The following is an 18,792-nucleotide window of genomic DNA, read 5'->3' as shown; positions in this document are numbered from 1 at the left end:
TTACACCTTACAGCATTCATAGTCTGCTTTTATTCAGGGAATCTTGTGACTAGTATCAGTGCCAGGTATTGTGGTGAGAGAGCAACACCAACTTGGTGTTCTCTCCATGTGGGGCTTCAGCAGGTGTGAAGAGATTTTAGATCTGATAGGCATCAATTGGAAGCTATTGATGTAGCTAGGAGTCATGGTGTTCTTTTACAGGCAGACAGCAACATGTTGTTTAAGACCCAAATTAAATCAGTTGGAGAGTGGGACTTTCTCTTTACTCCTTGACATGGTCTTTCTCAGGCTTTCTAGGGAAAAGGATACCTGTTTATCAGTTTGCTCTCCTGTTGGACAAGTGCTTGTACTGCTTCAGAGATGAGCTTTCTGCTCTGGATGGATAGAAAAATCTTATTTCTGGTATATAAGGAATGACATCTCTAAGTACATCTGTAACCTGTGAGCCTGCCATTCTGGAGGGGCCAGAGCCTACAGATTGTCCTCTCAATGGCATAGGCGGGTCTCCACCCCAGAGAGCGTATACTGTCACTGCCAGTTTTGGTTTCTGTGAAAGCGAATATCTTAAGGGAAGTTGAGCAACTAGCAAAAAAAAAGGTTTTTTTTTAAGTTCCTGTTAGAAATAATATGATCATTTCAGTACTTGTTCATTTTTCGGATGATAGTTAAAGTATTCAATTTCTTTTGAGAGATTTTAAGCACCTAAAACAAATTTAGTGTGTTTTTAGGCAAAGCTACCACACAGGTATTACAGAGATAATCATGATTATAATGAACTATTTAATCATATAAAGGTATTGAATGCTCTTTGAGTAAATGTTTAAAAATCTCTTTTATGTTTGATTTTCTTTCTTATTTTAAATTATGGACAGTGCTTTTATGCCTTGTATCTGTTTGGGGCAGGCATAAAATATAAGGTGTACATGGCATGCCTGAGTGCTTAGTCATGTCCAACTCTGCATCCTTGTAGACTGTAGCCCGCCAAGCTCCTCTGTCCATGGAAGAGGATTCTTCCCAGGCAAGAATACGCGACTGGGTTGCCATTTCCTACTCCAGGGGATCTTCCCAACTCAAGGATGGGACCCACGTCTCTTGCATCTCCTACATTGGCAGAGGGATTCTTTACCACTGTGCCACCTGGGAAGCCCAACAGGGTGTTAATATAAAAATTTTAATTGTAGGTAAATTAAAATTAGTTTTAGATTAAAACACGTTGTTGTTCAGTCGGTAAGTCGTCTCTGACTCTGCAAATCCCATGGACTGCAGCATACCTGTCTTTCACTATCTCCTGGAGTTTGCTCAAATTCATGTCCATTGAGTCTGTGATGCCATTCAACCATCTTATCCTCTGTTGCCCGCTTCTCCCCCTGCCCTCAGTCTTTCCCAGCATCAGGGTGTTTTCTAGTGAGTCATCTCTTCACATCAGGTGGCCAAAGTATTGGAACTTCAGCTTTAGCATTAGTCCTTCAATGAATATTCAGGGTTGATTTCTTATAGGATTGACTGGTTTGATCTCCTTGCTATCCAAGGGACTTTCAGGAGTCTTCTCCAGCACCGAAATTCGAAAACATCAGTTCTTTGACATTCAGCCTTCTTTATGGTCCAACTCACATCCATACATGACTACTGGAAAATACCATAGCTTTGACTATATGGACCTTTGTTGGCAAAGCGATGTCTCTGCTTTTTAATATGCTATCTAGGTTTGTCATTGCTTTTCTTCCAAGGAGCAAGCATCTTTTAATTTCATGGTTTCAGTCACCATCTGCAGTGATTTTGGAGCCCAGGAAAAGAAAATCTGCCACTGTTTCCGCTTTTTCCCCATCTATTTGCCATGAAGTGATGGGACCAGATGCCATGATCTTATTTTTTCGAATATTGAGTTTCAAGCTCTTTTTCACTTTCTTCTTTCACCCTCATCAAGCAGCTCTTTAGTTCCTCTTCACTTTCTGCCATTAGGGTAGTATCATCTGCATATGTGAGATTGTTGATATTTCTCCTGGCACTCTTGATTCCAGCTTGTGATTTATCCAGCCCAGCATTTCACATGATGTACAAATTAAATAAGCAGGGTGACAATATACAGTCTTGTACTCCTTTCCCAATTTTGAACCAATCTGTTGTTCCATGTCTGGTTCTAAGTGTTGCTTCTTTTTAAAAAAAAAAAAAACTGGTGCTTCCTGACTTCCATACAGATTTCTCAAGAAACAGGTCACGTGGTCTGGTATTCCCCGCTCTTTAAGAATGTTCTACAGTTTGTTGTGATCCACACATTCAAAGGCTTTAGTGTAGTCAGTGAAACAGAAGTAGATGTTTTTGCTTTCTCTATGATCCAGCGAATGTTGGCAATTTGACCCCTGGTTCCTCTGCCTTTTCTGAATACAGTTTATACATCTGGAAGTTCTCAGTTCACACACTGTTGAAGCCTAGCTTGAAGGATTTTGAGCATTACCTTGCTAGCATGTGAAATGAGCACAATTGTGCAGTAGTTGAACATTCTTTGGCATTGCCTTTCTTTGGGATTGGAATGAAAACTGACCTTTTCCAGTCCTGTGGCCACTGCTGAGTTTTCCAAATTTGCTGAAATACTGAATGCAGCACTTTAACAGTATCATATTTTAGGATTTGAAATAGCTCAGCTGGAATTCCATCACCTCCACCAGCTTTGTTTGTAGTATTGCTTCCTGAGGCCTACTTGACTTCACACTCCAGGATGTCTGGCTCTAGGTGAGTGACCACATCATTGTGTAGGACCAGGAAAATTTTTTTTTTTTTTTAATTAAAGCTGGACTATTATGAATTCTTTCTCTGATACCTGATTGCCAATTTAGGTTCCAAGAAGTAGATTATGAAATCAAAAGCAGATTATGAAATTTTACATACAAAATCCCATATGTAAGTAGTTAAAGGGGAAAATACATTTCAGTCTGTAAAAATGACATGTTTCTTTCTCCAAGTAGTTTCTGTTTGTAAACTTAGCACATTAGGGCTTAGCCAGTGTCTAATTGGCTCAGAAGAAAGAAGAACTCTTGAGGTGTCCTCTGTCTCTTAGCATAGGGGGTCAGACCCTGTCCAGAATGCAGGCCAGAGTTCTTGTCTCAGCCCTATAGCTGCCCAGCTGTGTACAGCTGAGCCCAGTCATTAATCCTATAGGCCTGAGTTTTCTCTCCTTCAGATGGTTACACTTGGTAGATAATCTCAAGATAACTTTCACTTCATTATGTGAGTACTGGGGTAACTCAGCTTTGGGTCTTTGTTTTCACTTCTTTGCTTAAAACCTGATAGTGAAATTCAGTTAAAAGTATAGAAGGTCCTTGAAAAGGTAGTCTTTATAGCCTTTGTAGATAAAGCAGTCCATAGGGTATGGATAAGCTGTAAGCAGTTTTGGATAGGTTAAAAAACCTATTGGCCATAAAAACACTCAGTGACTTACCTTTCATTTTTTGACCTTTGGCAAGTGCTACCAAATTAGGTTTTATGGGGCTAGAATGTGAAAGCTGCCTGTTGACACCTGAATTATACTTTTCCAGGTTACGTGCTACTTCTGTAATGGTTAGGTTTGTGACCAATACAACCAAAGAGAGCAAGCAAGACCTCTTAGAAAGATTGAAAAAACTGGAATTTGATATCTATGAAGATGAAATATTCACGTCTCTGACTGCAGCCAGAAACTTGGTAGAGCAGAAACAAGTTCGACCCATGCTGCTGGTTGATGATCGGGCTCTACCTGATTTTAAAGGTAGGAGGCATTTGGAAAGATTTAAAAATTAGTTCTTCGTATCTGCTTATAAGTCACTGTTAAAACTGGATGTTTGGAAGCATTTATTCAGATTTCCTCTTATTGAAATAGTCAACAGATACGGTGTTTCTCGAACCTGTTTTGACTGCAGTCCACAATAAATGAAACGCGTTACATAGAAATTCAGGACATATGTATGTGTACTTGTACATGTTAAATAATACTTATTGTTACTGTGTGACATGTACTCTGTTTTCTGTTTGGTTTGAAAAGTGAAAGTGTTAGTTACTCAGGACTCTTTGCAACTACATGGACTAGCCTGCCAGCCTCCTCTGTCCATGAAATTCTCCAGGCAAGAATACTGGAATTGGTAGCCATTCCTGTCTCTAGGGGATCTTCGCAACCAAGAGATCGAACCCAGGTCTCCTGCATTTTAGGCAAATCATCTGAACCACCAGGGAAGCCCATTTTCTGTTTGGTTTACTTGTGTAATTTTCATGCTGCTTGGAGCCATCCAGATTAAGTTCAGTTCATTCACTCAGTCATGTCCGACTCTTTGCGACCCCATGAATCACAGCACGCCAGGCCTCCCTGTCCATCACCAACTCCCGGAGTTCACTCAAACTCATGTCCATCGAGTCGGTGATGCCATCCAGCCATCTCATTCTCTGTCGTCCCCGTCTCCTCCCACCCCCAATCCCTCCCAGCATCAGACTCTTTTCCAGTGAGTCAACTCGTCGCATGAGGTGGCCAAAGTATTGGAGTTTCAGCTTTAGCATCAGTCCTTCCAATGAACACCCAGGATTGATCTCCTTTAGAATGGACTCATTGGACCTCCTTGCAGTCCAAGGGACTCTCAAGAGTCTTCTCCAACACCACAGTTCAAAAGCATCAATTCTTCAGCGATCAGCTTTCTTCACAGTCCAACTCTCACATCCATACATGACCATGGGAAAAACCATAGCCTTGACTAGACAGACCTTGGTTGGCAAAATAATGTCTCTGCTTTTTAATATGCTATCTAGGTTGGTCATAACTTTCCTTCCAAGGAGTAAGCGTCTTTTAATTTCCTGGCTGCAATCAGGATCTGCAGTGATTTTGGAGCCCAAAACAATAAAGTCTGACACTATTTCCACTGTTTGCCCATCTATTTCCCATGAAGTGATGGGATCAGATGCCATGATCTTTGTTTTCTGAATGTTGAGCTTCAAGCCAACCTTTTCACTCTCCTCTTTCACTTTCATCAAGAGGCCTTTGAGTTCCTCTTCATTTTCTGCCATAAGGGTGGTGTCATCTGCATATTGAGGTTATTGATATTTCTCCCAGCAATCTTGATTCCAGCTTGTGCTTCTTCCAGCCCAGTGTTCCTCATGATATACTCTGCATATAAGTTAAATAAGCAGGGTGACAATATACAACCTTGGCGTACTCCTTTTCCTATTTGGAACCAGTCTGTTGTTCCATGTCCATCCAGTTCTAACTGTTGCTTCCTGACCTGCATACAGGTTTCGCAAGAGGGAGGTCAGGTGGTCTGGTATTCCCATCTCTTTCAGAATGTTCCACAGTTTATTGTGATCCACACAGTCAAAGGCTTTGGCATAGTCAATGAAGCAGAAATAGATGTTTTTCTGGAACTCTCTTGCTTTCTCCATGATCCAGCGGATGTTGGCAATTTGATCTCTGGTGCCTCTGCCTTTTCTAAAACCTGCTTGAACATCTGGAAGTTCATGGTTCACATATTGCTGAAGCCTGGCTTGGGGAATTTTGAGCATGACTTTACTAGCATGTGAGATGAGTGCAATTGTGCGGTAGTTTGAGCATTCTTTGGCATTCCCTTTCTTTGGGATTGGAATGAAGACTGACCTTTTCCAGTCCTGTGGCCACTGTTGAGTTTTCCAAATTTGCTGGCGTATTTAGTCCAGCACTTTCACAGCATCATCTTTCAGGATTTGAAATAGCTCAATTGGAATTCCATTACCTCCACTAGCTTTGTTCGTAGTGATGCTCTCTGAGGCCCACTTGACTTCACATTCCAAGATGTCTGGCTCCAGGTGAGTGATCACACCACCGTGATTATCTTCGTAGTGAAGATCTTTTTTGTACAGTTCTTCTGTGTATTCTTGCCACCTCTTCTTAATATCTTTTGCTTCTGTTAGGTCCATACCATTTCTGTCCTTTATCGAGCCAATCTTTGCATGAAAAGTTCCCTTGATATCTCTAATTTTCTTGAAAAGATCTCTTGTTTTTCCTATTCTGTTGTTTTCCTCTATTTCTTTGCATTGATCGCTGAGGAAGGCTTTCTTATCTCTCCTTGCTGTTCTTTGGAACTCTGCATTCAGATGCTTATATCTTTCCTTTTCTCCTTTGCTTTTCGCTTCTCTTCTTTTCACAGCTATTTGTAAGGCCTCCTCAGACAGCCATTTTGCTTTTTTGCATTTCTTTTCCATGGGAATGATTTGGTCCCTGTCTCCTGTACAGTGTCATGAACCTCCGTCCAGAGTTCATCAGGCACTCTATCGATCAGATCTAGTCCCTTAAATCTATTTCTCACTTCCACTGTATAATCATAAGGGATTTGATTTAGGTCATGTCTGAATGGTCTAGTGGTTTTCCCTACTTTCTTCAATTTAAGTCTGAATTTGGCAATAAGGAGTTCATGATCTGAGCCAGTCAGCTCCTGGTCTTGTTTTTGCTAACTGTATACAGCTTCTCCATCTTTGGCTGCAAAGAATATAATCAATCTGATTTCGGTGTTGACCATCTGGTGATGTCCATGTGTAGAGTCTTCTCTTGTGTTGTTGGAAGAGGGTGTTTGCTATGACCAGTGCGTTCTCTTGGCAAAACTCTATTAGCCTTTGTCCTGCTTCATTCCGTGCTCCAAGGCCAAATTTGCCTGTTACCAGGTGTTTCTTGACTTCCTACTTTTGCATTCCAGTCCCCTATAATGAAAAGGACATCTTTTTTGGGTTATTCTCCAGGCAAGAATACTGGAATTGGTAGCCATTCCTGTCTCTAGGGGATCTTCGCAACCCAGGGATTGAACCCAGGTCTCCTGCATTTCAGGCAAATTCTTTGCCATCTGAACCACCAGGGAAGCCCATTTTCTGTTTGGTTTACTTGTGTAATTTTCATGCTGCTTAGAGCCATCCAGATTAGTTTCACAATCTACTGACGGATCATGGCCATAGTTTGAAAAAGCACAAGTCAAGGTTTCTCTGACTTGTCCTCATTCCTGGGGCCACTGTATGTATTTGACTAGATAAGATAAACCAATATCAACATGTTTAAAGATAGATGTCATTCTTTATAGTGTGAAGCTTTTGCAATGACCATGAAATATTTTCAGTCAAGGAAAAATAAAAATTTTCTCTTGGAAAAAGCCTAAAAACTCTGGAAAAATATCCTAGTGTTATGAAGCTTTGCCACATTGCTTCTTTTTATAGATGATAGAGTGAAGTACACAATATTGACAAAGTAAGCGTATAAGCGTAAATTATAAATTCATCATTATAAAGCCATGTTATAGCTTTGTAAATAATAATTTGGAAACATATGCATGAATAAATGCAGAACCTCAAAACTTATACTATCTGGAAATATAACTGTGTATCAATGAGAATTATTATTTGCAAGAAATGGGAACCAGCTTTGGCTGAATTAAACAAAAATAAATGTATTAAAAGATCTGATGGAATATAAAATGTCATAACTCCTGTGGAGAGGAATTTGGCAGTAGCTCTCAAAATTGCATGTGAAGCAGTACTGCCTTTTGTAGGACTGTATCTGAAGATGTAGTGACAAATATGTATAAGGGCTTATGAATAAGGTTGTTCATTATGACCTTATTTGGACCTCATTATGACCTTAGAAGATTGGAAACAACCCAAATGTTCATTGGAAGAGACTGATTAAAACTAGGATATTTCCACAAAATGGAAGGAATGCTTTATAGCTAAAAGGTAAGTGATGACAAATTCTGTCTCCTGATAAGAGTGATCTTCATAGGATATAGTAAGTGAAAAAGGTAAGGTATAGAAAACCTTACACATTTTCTGTGTAAGAAAATGAGAGGGAAGTGGCTAGGGCTATAAAAGTATTTGTCTTATATTCGTGAAAGGAAGCTGAAGGAAGATAAGTGAAAAACTAGTAAAAATGGTTATCTAAAGGGGGAGGGCAGGAAGAGGAGACGTGATCTCTCTAAATAAAAGTACGTTATTATCTAGTTTTGATACTGGAAGCAGGTGAATATTTTACATATTTAAAAGACAAAAAGTTAAAAACAAGGCAATCCCTAAAAACCAAAAACATATCGAAACGAACTGTATATAAAGTTGATGACATAACCACTCAGAGAATTACTTTACATGACTTTAAAATACAGTATTCTGATAGTTCATTCATGGGGATAAATTGAAGGATAAAAGAACTGCAAAGAAACCTAAAACTGCACTTCAGTAGTCTTAGTGTTTATTCAGTTCAGTCAGTCGCTCAGTCGTGTCCGACTCTCTGCGACCCCATGAATCACAGCACGCCAGGCCTCCCTGTCCATCACCAACTCCCGGAGTTCACTCAGACTCAAGTCCACAGAGTCGGTGATGCCATCCAGCCATCTCATCCTCGGTCGTCCCCTTCTCCTCCCGCCCCCAACCCTTCCCAGCATCAGAGTCTTTTCCAGTGAGTCAACTCGTCGCATGAGGTGGCCAAAGTATTGCAGTCTCAGCTTTAGCATCAGTCCTTCCAATGAACACCCAGGATCAATCTCCCTTAGAATGGACTGGTTGGATCTCCTTGCGGTACAAGGGACTCTCAAGAGTCTTCTCCAACACCACAGTTCAAAAGCATCAATTCTTTGGCAGTCAGCTTTCTTCACAGTCCAACTCTCACATCCATACATGACCACGGGAAAAACCATAGCCTTGACTAGACGGACCTTGGTTGCCAAATAATGTCTCTGCTTTTTAATATATTATCAAGGTTGGTCATAACTTTCCTTCCAAGGAGTAAGCGTCTTTTAATTTCATGGCTGCAATCAGCATCTGCAGTGATTTTGGAGCCCAAAAAAAATAAAGTCTGACACTGTTTCCACTGTTTTTCCATCTATTTCCCATGAAGTGATGGGACCAGATGCCATGATCTTTGTTTTCTGAATGTTGAGCTTCAAGCCAACCTTTTCACTCTCCTCTTTCACTTTCATCAAGAGGCTTTTGAGTTCCTCTTCACTTTCTGCCATAAGGGTAGTGTCATCAGCATATCTGAGATTATTGATATTTCTCCCAGCAATCTTGATTCCAGCTTGTGCTTCTTCCAGCCCAGCGTTCCTCATGATGTACTCTGCATATAAGTTAAATAAGCAAGGTGACAATATACAGCCTTGATGCACTCCTTTTCCTATTTGGAAAGCATCACTACGAACAAAGCTAGTGGAGGTGATGGAATTCCAGTTGAGCTATTTCAAACCTTGAAAGATGATGCTGTGAAAGTGCTGTACTCAATATGCCAGCAAATTTGGAAAATTCAGCAGTGGCCACAGGACTGGAAAAGGTCAGTCTTCATTCCAATCCCAAAGAAAGGCAATGCCAAAGAATGCTCAAACTACCGCACAATTGCACTCATCTCACACGCTAGCAAAGTGATGCTCAAAATTCTCCAAGCCAGGCTTCAGCAATATGTGAACCGTGAACTCCCAGATGTTCAAGCAGGTTTTAGAAAAGGCAGAGGCACCAGAGATCAAATTGCCAACATCCGCTGGATCATGGAGAAAGAAAGAGAGTTCCAAAAGAGCATCTATTTCTGCTTCATTGACTATGCCAAAGCCTTTGACTGTGTGGATCACAATAAACTGTGGAACATTCTGAAAGAGATGGGAATACCAGACCACCTGACCTGCCTCTTGAGAAACCTGTATGCAGGTCAGGAAGCAACAGTCAGAACTGTACATGGAACAACAGACTGGTTCCAAATAGGAAAAGTGTTTATTAGTGTTGACATTATTTTATAATTATAGATACAGTACAGGGTAAAGTGGTAGTTATGCTAATATTATTAGTACTCCACACTTTAAGTGAAAAAAGATACAAATATAAAAATCAAATAAGGTGTGTGTTAATTTTGAATTAAAAATATTATGATCAACTCCCTTGTTCTTTTTAAAAATACTTACTATCTAGATCTTCTAGTAAAAAAGCATAGAAGCAATGAAACCCTGTGGTCAAACTATAGTGTCTACTATGATTTCCTACCTTAGTTCTGTGAAGAAATGGGAGATTCTAGATCTGCAGGGATTGTATGAGTCTGGGATAACTTAATTTTTAGCAAGGAAATTATTGAAAACAATAAAGTCATGGCTGGTGGCTCAGAGGTTAAAGCGTCTGCCTCCAATGCGGGAGACCCGGGTTCGATCCCTGGGTCGGGAAGATCCCCTGGAGAAGGAGATGGTAACCCACTCCAGTATTCTTGCCTGGAGAATCCCATGGACAGAGAAGCCTGGTAGGCTACAGTCCATGGGGTCGCAAAGAGTCGGACACGACTGAGCGACTGAACGGAACGGAACGGAAAGGACACTGAAGCCAATTTGAAGGGATAATTTGAGCATCAAAAAGAATAATGATTGCAATATATTGCAACACATCTTATATACAAAATGATACTCAACCACACAAAACTCATTGGTCACTATCAGAGGTTGTTAGGGCAGTAACTCATTCTGAAAATTGGCAAATGTAACAAGGATTTATCCTGCCTTTCCTATTTTAACTGTATTTTAGAGTAACTAAACATTTGGTGAGAGTAAGTTCTTTATAGAAGAGTTCTAGCTAGTAAATGCAGAAGGAATGGCAGAATTAGAAAATCACATTAGCCAAACCCTAGTGAAATAGGCGATGGTGTCAGCAGATTTTAAACACAGTAGGTGAAGAATTGATGAGGTTCAGAATGGAGGGATCATGCTGACACCACTTCAACCAGCTGATCAGTCTTCGCATCACTAGATGAGGAACAGCCAGATCCCTTGTGCTTCGTGATGTGATAAAATAAGATGTTCATAGCATCACCTATGAAATAACCTTGCTTAGTAATTGAGTGTGAACTTACAAAACCTCTAGATCCAGTTACTGGTTTATATGAAATAATAAGAGTAAAGGAACAAATTAAATGATAATCATAAGCAATCAGTCGAATCCAGAAAGTAAGACTTTTTCCAAGATCTAGGTGCTTTAGTAGATGAGATTGACAGAAGACTGCTTCTGTAGAATGAGAAGTAAAGGATAACAATGAAATACTATATATGGACCTTTTTGGGTGTCAATTACATATCAGATATAAAAAGACGTTTTTGAGACATTTGGAGAGATTCAAGTGTGGACTAGGTATTGACTGATTAATAAAAGTTATAACTGGGCTTCCCTAGTGGCTCAGGTGGTAAAGACTCCGCCCACCAATGCAGGATACACAGGTTCGATCCCTGATCCAGGTAGATCCCACATGCCATGGGGCAACTAAGCCTGTGGGCCATAGCTGTTGAGCCTGTGCTCTCAATCCTGGGAACAGCAACTAGTGAAGCCCATGCGCCCCAGAGCCCGTGCTTCCCAACAAGAGAAGCCACCTCTAAGAACATAGCCCAACTGGAGAGTAGCCCCTGCTCTCTACAACTACAGAAAAGCCCACATGCAGCAATGAAGACCCAGTGCAGCCAAAAATAAATAATAATATTTGATGGTATAATGTTAATTTTTTTTTTTAGGTCTTTATCAGTTAAAGATATATACTGAAATATGAAGGGGTGAGATGATGGATATCTGGGATTTACTTTTCACAGGCTTTAGAAAATGTAGAGAATCATAGATACAATTGGCAAAATGTTGGTGACTGCTAAAGCTGGGTGATGGGTACATCAGGGCTCATTATGAGCTAGTCTTTCCATTTTTAAATATCATTTATATGTCTTCAACAACAAAAAAGACTGTTTGGGTGGCCTATAGAACTAACTGCCCGGTGGGGGCTGAGGGTTAAGTCTCCGGGGTTGTGCCCCAAGGAGCAGTATGCAACACCTCGCATGCAGAACTGATCGGACGTCCCCAGTGTGCCTCTGCACACTGACCTCTGCATCTGGCCTGTTGACCCCAGTGGCACTAGAGACTGAAAGTTCCAGCTTGCCCTCCTGCCTCAGAATTTCCAGTGGCATTCTCCCAGTTGCTTTATGTTCCTAGCTTCCATTGTAGAGCCTGGGGTCGGCGCTTTTGATTGGCAGAACCTCCGTCTCAGGCTAGTACCCATAGCTGCAGAGAGGCTGGAAATACAAGTAGGCAGTGTTTTCACCCTCTAAAGAGAGGGTGCGGAGAAGGCAATGGCAAGCCACTCCAGTACTCTTGCCTAGAAAATCCCATGGATGGAGCAGCCTGGTGGGCTGCAGTCCGTGGGGTCGCTAAGAGTTGGACACGACTGAGTGACTTCACTTTCACTTTTCACTTTCACACATTGGAGAAGGAAATGGCAACGCACTCCAGTGTTCTTGCTTGGAGAATCCCAGGGACAGGGGAGCCTGGTGGGCTTCCATCTATGGGGTCACACAGAGTCAGACACGACTGAAGTGACTTAGCAGCAGCAGCAGCAAGAGAGGGTGAGCTCTGCTCCTCACCAAACCTTATGAGCTAGTGGATTCCCCGGTTATGAAAATGATATTCAGAAACTGGGCTGCCAAAAATAATGACACATACATTCTGTAATTAATATATATATATTTCTGAGCCAGCTGAAGTACTGCAAAACAGTTTTTTATCCAGACCTTTTACTTTGTCTGAAGAAAGATTCTGGTTGTGCAGCAGTGAGCTGGAGTTGGCACATCTAAGCAGAATCCCTGGTCTGGAAGAAATCTTTGTTATTTAGTGTAAGACTAAACTTGGGACATGCCCAGAGTTGATGGGTTTTTGAAGGGAATGAAAATATGGCTAATATTGAATATCTTAGCTAGTGGTAGATGGAGAAAATAAAAAGAATACAAAAACTTCAGCTTTTAACTATAGCTGTTGATTTTATTTTCTCCCTTCAACAAGCTTCAACCAATTACTCAGTACTCGTGGCTGCCGGTTAGGAGGGAATTGCAAATCTTGACTATCTGCTCTTTCTACCAGTTCCCCTCACATTTTGGTAGAGTTGGTAATGAGAATGCTTAAAGGCAGGCAGTAAGAGAGGCAAATAGGAATCGGCATAGGAATAACGCGCAGACCCTTCAGTCAGAGTCTTCGTAACTGTGATGGTGAATACGCTCGTTTGGTTCTTGTATCTAAAGTCTTCTCATCAGGTGCCAAGGCCTTAAAACATGTTTTCATTATAGAATGATATTTGAGGAACTAAATGTGGATTAGGTACCATGTAGAAAGCTATAGGATCTACAGTGCATTCCATGTTTATCATGACTGTGTGTGCCTCAGCTGTGTGGCTCAGAAAGTAATTTTCTTTGCCTCTTAGCTTTCCAGTCCCTCATCAGTTGCTATTGATCTGATAGCTCATAGAGAAAGGTGGCTGTTCTGATTGATTTTAATTAGTAAAGCTTTTTGAAGTTACAAATTGTTACTTGTTTGAGGACATCAGGTTACAAGTTTTAGTTAGGATCTTCTAGTTACTCAGTAGCTGTAAGACTGCAAAAGTAACATACAGAAATACTCGGAGACCATTTTTTTTAAAGTATAGCTCATACTTCCAAAGTATACTGGGCAGGATAATCTCTTAAGCTTCAGATTATTGCCAAAACAAAAATTCGGACTTGGTTGACTAAAACTGCTTTATTATAAATTGTGACATTACTGTTAATTGCATTTTTCAGTAATGTTTTCTTCACATTTTCAGGAATACAGACAAGCGATCCTAATGCTGTGGTCATAGGATTGGCACCAGAGCATTTTCATTATCAAATTCTGAATCAAGCCTTCCGGTGAGTCTTTAGCTGTTTATTTTTCATGTGATCGTATTCTCACTTCTCTTCTTTTTTTTTTTCTTTTCTTTAAATAATTTTATTCATATACTTATTTATTTTTGGCTGTGCTGGGTCTTCATTGCTGTGTAAGCTTTCTCTGGTTGTGGTGAGCGGGGGTCACCCTCTGGTTCTGGTGAGAGGGCCTCTCATTGTGGTGCTTCTCCTGTGGAGCACAGGCTCTGTGGCATGTGGACCTCACCTGTTGGGGCTCCTGGGCTCTGGTGCATGGGCTTAGTTGCCCTGAGGCATGTGGGATCTTCCCCGTCACAGATCGAACCTGTGTCTCCTGCACTGGAATCAAATTCTTTACCACTGAGCCACCAGGAAAGCCCCCCTTCTTCTCAAGTCTTTGTCATGTAAGGGTATACATGTTTTACTTTCTGGCCACCTAGATTGTAAATGAGAACAAATATCTTAAAGATCACTTCAAGATCAATGTTAAATAATATTTATTACTGTCTTAGTTTTTTTTTTAATAATCAATATGTTAAAACGCAGTGATCACTGCGGTTTTTCTGGCTTATAGGATCAATATTCTGGGGCAGAAATTCATAGTCACATTGTAACTCTTAAGCTAAGAATTTTATCTTTTATTGTCACTCCTGTGACTCTTCACTAACTGATCTCTGAAGGAAAATAATATCCAGGCTGACTCACCCAAAATAGTAAATTTGATTCTCCCTCCAGTGAGAATCCAGGCTATCAAAAAATGTTGTCAGGTTTGACCATACTTTCAAAGAAAGTATTTGAGGAGTGATAATGGTAGTGTGATCTGGGATTTTTGTCAGTAGGGAAGAAGAAAATTAGGTTCTGGTAGTGTGAGCATGACTTGATGGACAGTTGGGTCAGGGGTGAAGTAGATCAGTGAGTCGGGGAGGACTAAGTGCATGTAATGGAGAATGTGCCCTGTGTGGGCTCAGGAGGTGATGCATTTAGGGTGAGGTCCTTTGAACTGTGGGCCTCTAAGTGGAGGTGTTCAGCGGCTGTCGGTAGAAATTGGAGAACCATAGCCTACAGGTGAAATGTTATAAATCTTCACTTGTGTGTGTGTTTTACCTGTAGGAACTTCTTACTGCTGTTTCCAAAAGGCAAGCTGCATTCTGGTTCTCCTACTTCCTAAAATAAAGTGAATCAAAATTTATTTGCAAATCTGCTCTAGAGTGAGACTGATTTTATTTTTCCCTGATTTTTATGGATTTTTCATTTTTATAAACTTCGTTTTTCATCTTGCCTTTTACTTGTTGGATATTAAGCAGTGTGATTTGCCTTTAAATTTATGACAAGTAGTCCGACACATTGCATAGATGTACTTTAACTTAAAAAAGATTTCTTTAACAGCTTAGTAAATTTTGGAATTTAACATCATTTTCTTACCAGTGCAAAGGTGTTCAAGAATCATTCTAACTTATACTTGATGTAGAATTCACTTCTTGATGTGAATATATGTCTTAGAATCAGAAAGTTAAAACTTGTTACAAGGTTCGCACATTTGGGCACCCTATTTGATCTTGAAGATGGCTGTCCTCATGTACAGTCTGTGTGGCCGGAAATAACACTAGCGAATGCACTCGTGTCTGTGAGTCTCAGGCACTGCGATAGTCAAGCCTTCATTTAAATAAAAACAAATTCACTTTTTATAACTGCTCAGTAGATATTATTTCCCAGAGATCCACTACTATGCCAGGTAACTTGAATATTAAAATTTCTTTCCTTCACCTACTTCAGTTTTCTCTTCTAGCTTCTTTGGGGATAGAGGTACAAGGGGATTATCTCACCTGCTCCTTAAGTAAGGTTTGTAACTATACCAAAAGCAGCTTTCATTTGAAATAGAGAATCTGCTATTATTTCTTACTTCTGAGTTTACCCCCTACTACATTTTATTCAGTTCTTGAACCACAGAATTCAAGGAGAAGGTATTGATTGATTTTAGCTGGTAATTTGGGAAGGACATATTTAATAGGAAGTTGGGAGGTCTCTGTCTTAGATAAATACTAGACTCAGGGTAATAAAAATGTATGTTGACATAATACTGACTTTGTAATTGCTCGGATGCTGTCTTAATTAGTACACTTCCCTAACCATATTGATTTTTTTAAACACTACATTTTAAAGCATTATAGTGCACTTATAAGTCAACTCTAATTTCACAAATGCACTTAACAGCTGGGTGGAAAGTTAACAGAAGGATTTTAGGTCTTGCCCTTCTTTGCATATTGATGTCTCCACAGAGACTGTGCCTTTCAACCAATGACTACAGCTGTTTGGATCGTGTGTGGCAAATATAGACATCTCAAATGAACCACCGATTAGTTAAATTACTATTCAGGTTTATAATGAGAATAAACATTGGATTTTAAATCCTGTTGCATTGAATACTAGCTTTAGAGGCATATTCAGTGCAAATACATCAGCCTTCCATGTTACACAGATATGTCTAAAATGCCTGAATAAAATTGAGAGCACTGGGTTTTAAAGGATTGAGTTTAGGGAGGGATAGGAACCACCAGTCGGGAACAGAGGTGATTTGGGTTTGGAGTCTGTGAGACATTCAAGTCCTAAAAGCCACTGACGTCTTTTTCCTTTTGCCTAGTACTAAAAGGTATAAAGTGTAATGTAATAAATGCCCATATGTCTGTCAACCAATTTAAGAAATACAAGTTACCAACATGTTTGCTATCCCATATGTATCCCTCCTCAATTTTGTCAGCCAGAGCCCAAAAGTAATCAGGATTGTGAATTTTGTGTTTAACACTGCATTTCTTTATACTTGTAACACATACGTAAGTATTTCTGGACAAGATATAGTATTATCTTGCATGTTTTATACTTTATATGTTCATCAGTGTGCTTTCTTCTCTAGAAATAATGTATGATTCATCAATATTAGTACCTGTAGGTCTAGTTCATTCATTTTCTCAGTTGTCTTATACCACCTTGTAGGAAGGTCTTTTTTTATCTTCTGACCGATTAGGAAAAAAGCTTGAGCATTTTAGTAGTGGACCAATTTTAATTAAATTTGATGTTATCTATTAGGAGAAATGCTGCCTGGGCAAGGAGATCACTTAATCTAAATGAACTTAGCATTAACAAGCCTAAAAAATAAGTAATACATCATTGTGGAAATTTTGAAATGCTCAAAAAAGAAACGTGAATAAACAAAATTACCCATGATTCTACACCTAAGAGATCTACAATTAATATTTTAACATACAACTAGTTTGTTTCCAGGCACATATATATAGCCAAAACTGAGAATGTGTATATGCTATGTGGTAACTTGCCTTTTAAGTTTTTCTATATGCTTAAATATTCTTCTAAAGCATACTTGATTCCCAGAGCATATTCCACTTTAAAGTGTCATGTATTTCTGATTGTTGGTTATTTCCAGGTTTTATGAGTTAATTTTTTACAAAAACTTCTGAACATGTTTGTTAAGCAATGGTTATGTTTCCATAACATGTTTTCTCAGAAGTATAGTTGCGGGATCCTAGGAATTTTGGCAAAAAACTACATGGAATTGCTTAACCTAAGAAAAGTTCACAGAAAAAAATATTTTTCTAAATTGAATGCAGCTGTTCTCCAGCTTCTCCAGGAACTTATTAAAATGTTGTTACAGCTAAAGATAAGTGACATCACAGCTTTCATATTTAAATGCAGAGATGAAGGCTGCTTAAAAAAAAAGTTTTATGTTTTGAACACTTTGTTAATGACTTCTTTCCTATAATTGTTACAAGATAGGAGAATCCTTCAGAAGTCTTAGAGGTATGCAGAAACCAGTTTCTCCTGTGTTTTGGGAAGAGATTCTTATCCCCATAAATGGTTTCTGTTGAATGTTGGATTGCTTTCCTTTCCCCTTCTCATTAAGAAAAATAAAAAGTTTTATATTTAATACATTCATTTCCTTAGAAAAGGAAGAGGAGAAGGGGAGGGGAAAAAACTCAACAGAAATCAGTTTCTGTGTTTGTACAACAACTCCTGAATCTTGTCTAAGAGCCCTTGCACAAGGAATTCTAGAATAATGTGGCAGCAGGCTTAAATTAGAAATATTTCTGTGGGCTTTTTCCATTTTGAAAGAGCTGACTGCTATGCAGTCTTTTTAATTAAAGTCCAGACTATAAAAATAAAACACTCTGGAGATGAGAAATTGTTGAAGACTTAAGAACTTGAGTTATTTAAAGCGTTCCATTAGTACATGCAGAAGAACAACTTTATATGCCAATTTGAAGATCACGGAATACAGAATTGAGTTTAATGTCAGTTACTACTCATTTTTTAATTAACTGGGGATATTCTTTTGTGATCAAGGCAACTCTTGCCACTCGTCAGTAAAAGGTTTAGGTGAGTAAACTACATAAATACAATGTTACTGATCTTTTAAAATTTGATATATAATATATACAGTAAAGTGTACAGATTGTCAGTGTTCAACTCGGTAAAAATTGACACATAGATACAGCAGCATAACCCCCACTGTGATCAAGATACAAAACATTTCCAGCACCCTAAAAGGTTCTCTATTCTAGTCAGTAGCACACCTTTCTCAGGGACACCATTACTCTGACTTCTGTCAATATTGCAAGTTTTCGATCTTCATATGATTGAAATCATACAGTTGTAGCAGTTTTTTGTTTTGGTCTGCTTTTGAGATTTATACAGGCTGTTTCTTGTAGCAGTACTGTGTTTTTGTTTTGTTTGTTCTTTATTTTTCTTGTGGTATTGTCGTCTATTGTATGGCAATTCCACAATTTATTTGATCGGTAATGGACATTTGGATTTTTCCATTTTTGGCTCTTAAGAAAGCTGCTATGAACATTGGTCTACATGTTTTCTGGGGACATACCCATTTATTTGTTTTGGGTCTGTATCTGGAAATGAAATTACTGGATAATAGATAAGTGCCTGCTTAGCTTTAGTCAATATTGCTAAGTAATTTTCCACAGTGATTTTATGGAGTCATACATTCCCACCAGCTATGAACCAGAGTTCCACCAGTCTTTCCTTAGTCTGTGTCACTATGGCTATTCTTTCTGGTGTGTATACTGGTATCTTACTGGGTTTTTATTTGTATTTCCCTAGTGAGTAATGT

The 18,792-nt window shown here is 39.4% G+C and overlaps 1 protein-coding gene across 3 annotated transcripts in view; it reads left to right on the top strand.

The window, feature by feature from the left end:
• The window catches only part of HDHD2 (haloacid dehalogenase like hydrolase domain containing 2), a 50,966-nt gene that overhangs the window by 16,382 nt on the left and 15,792 nt on the right, over positions 1-18,792 (top strand). For 2 of the 3 annotated variants that reach the window (XM_055417312.2, XM_055417309.2), the window contains exons 3-4: positions 3,531-3,739; positions 13,580-13,664. In XM_055417312.2, the coding sequence (XP_055273287.2) occupies positions 3,550-3,739; positions 13,580-13,664 (275 nt within the window). In that variant the 5' untranslated portion in view covers positions 3,531-3,549. Of the gene's footprint in view, positions 1-2,485; positions 2,728-3,530; positions 3,740-13,579; positions 13,665-18,792 lie in introns of those variants that run through there. The other variant, XM_055417311.2, reaches the window with a different exon arrangement.

This window comes from Moschus berezovskii, chromosome 28, assembly GCF_049115385.1.
Source record: "Moschus berezovskii isolate FMDL1 chromosome 28, NW_MosBer_1.0, whole genome shotgun sequence".
Taxonomy (NCBI): Eukaryota; Metazoa; Chordata; class Mammalia; order Artiodactyla; family Moschidae; genus Moschus; species Moschus berezovskii.
The sequence above is the reverse complement of the archived record's forward strand: the minus strand, read 5'-3'. Positions and strand labels throughout refer to the sequence as shown.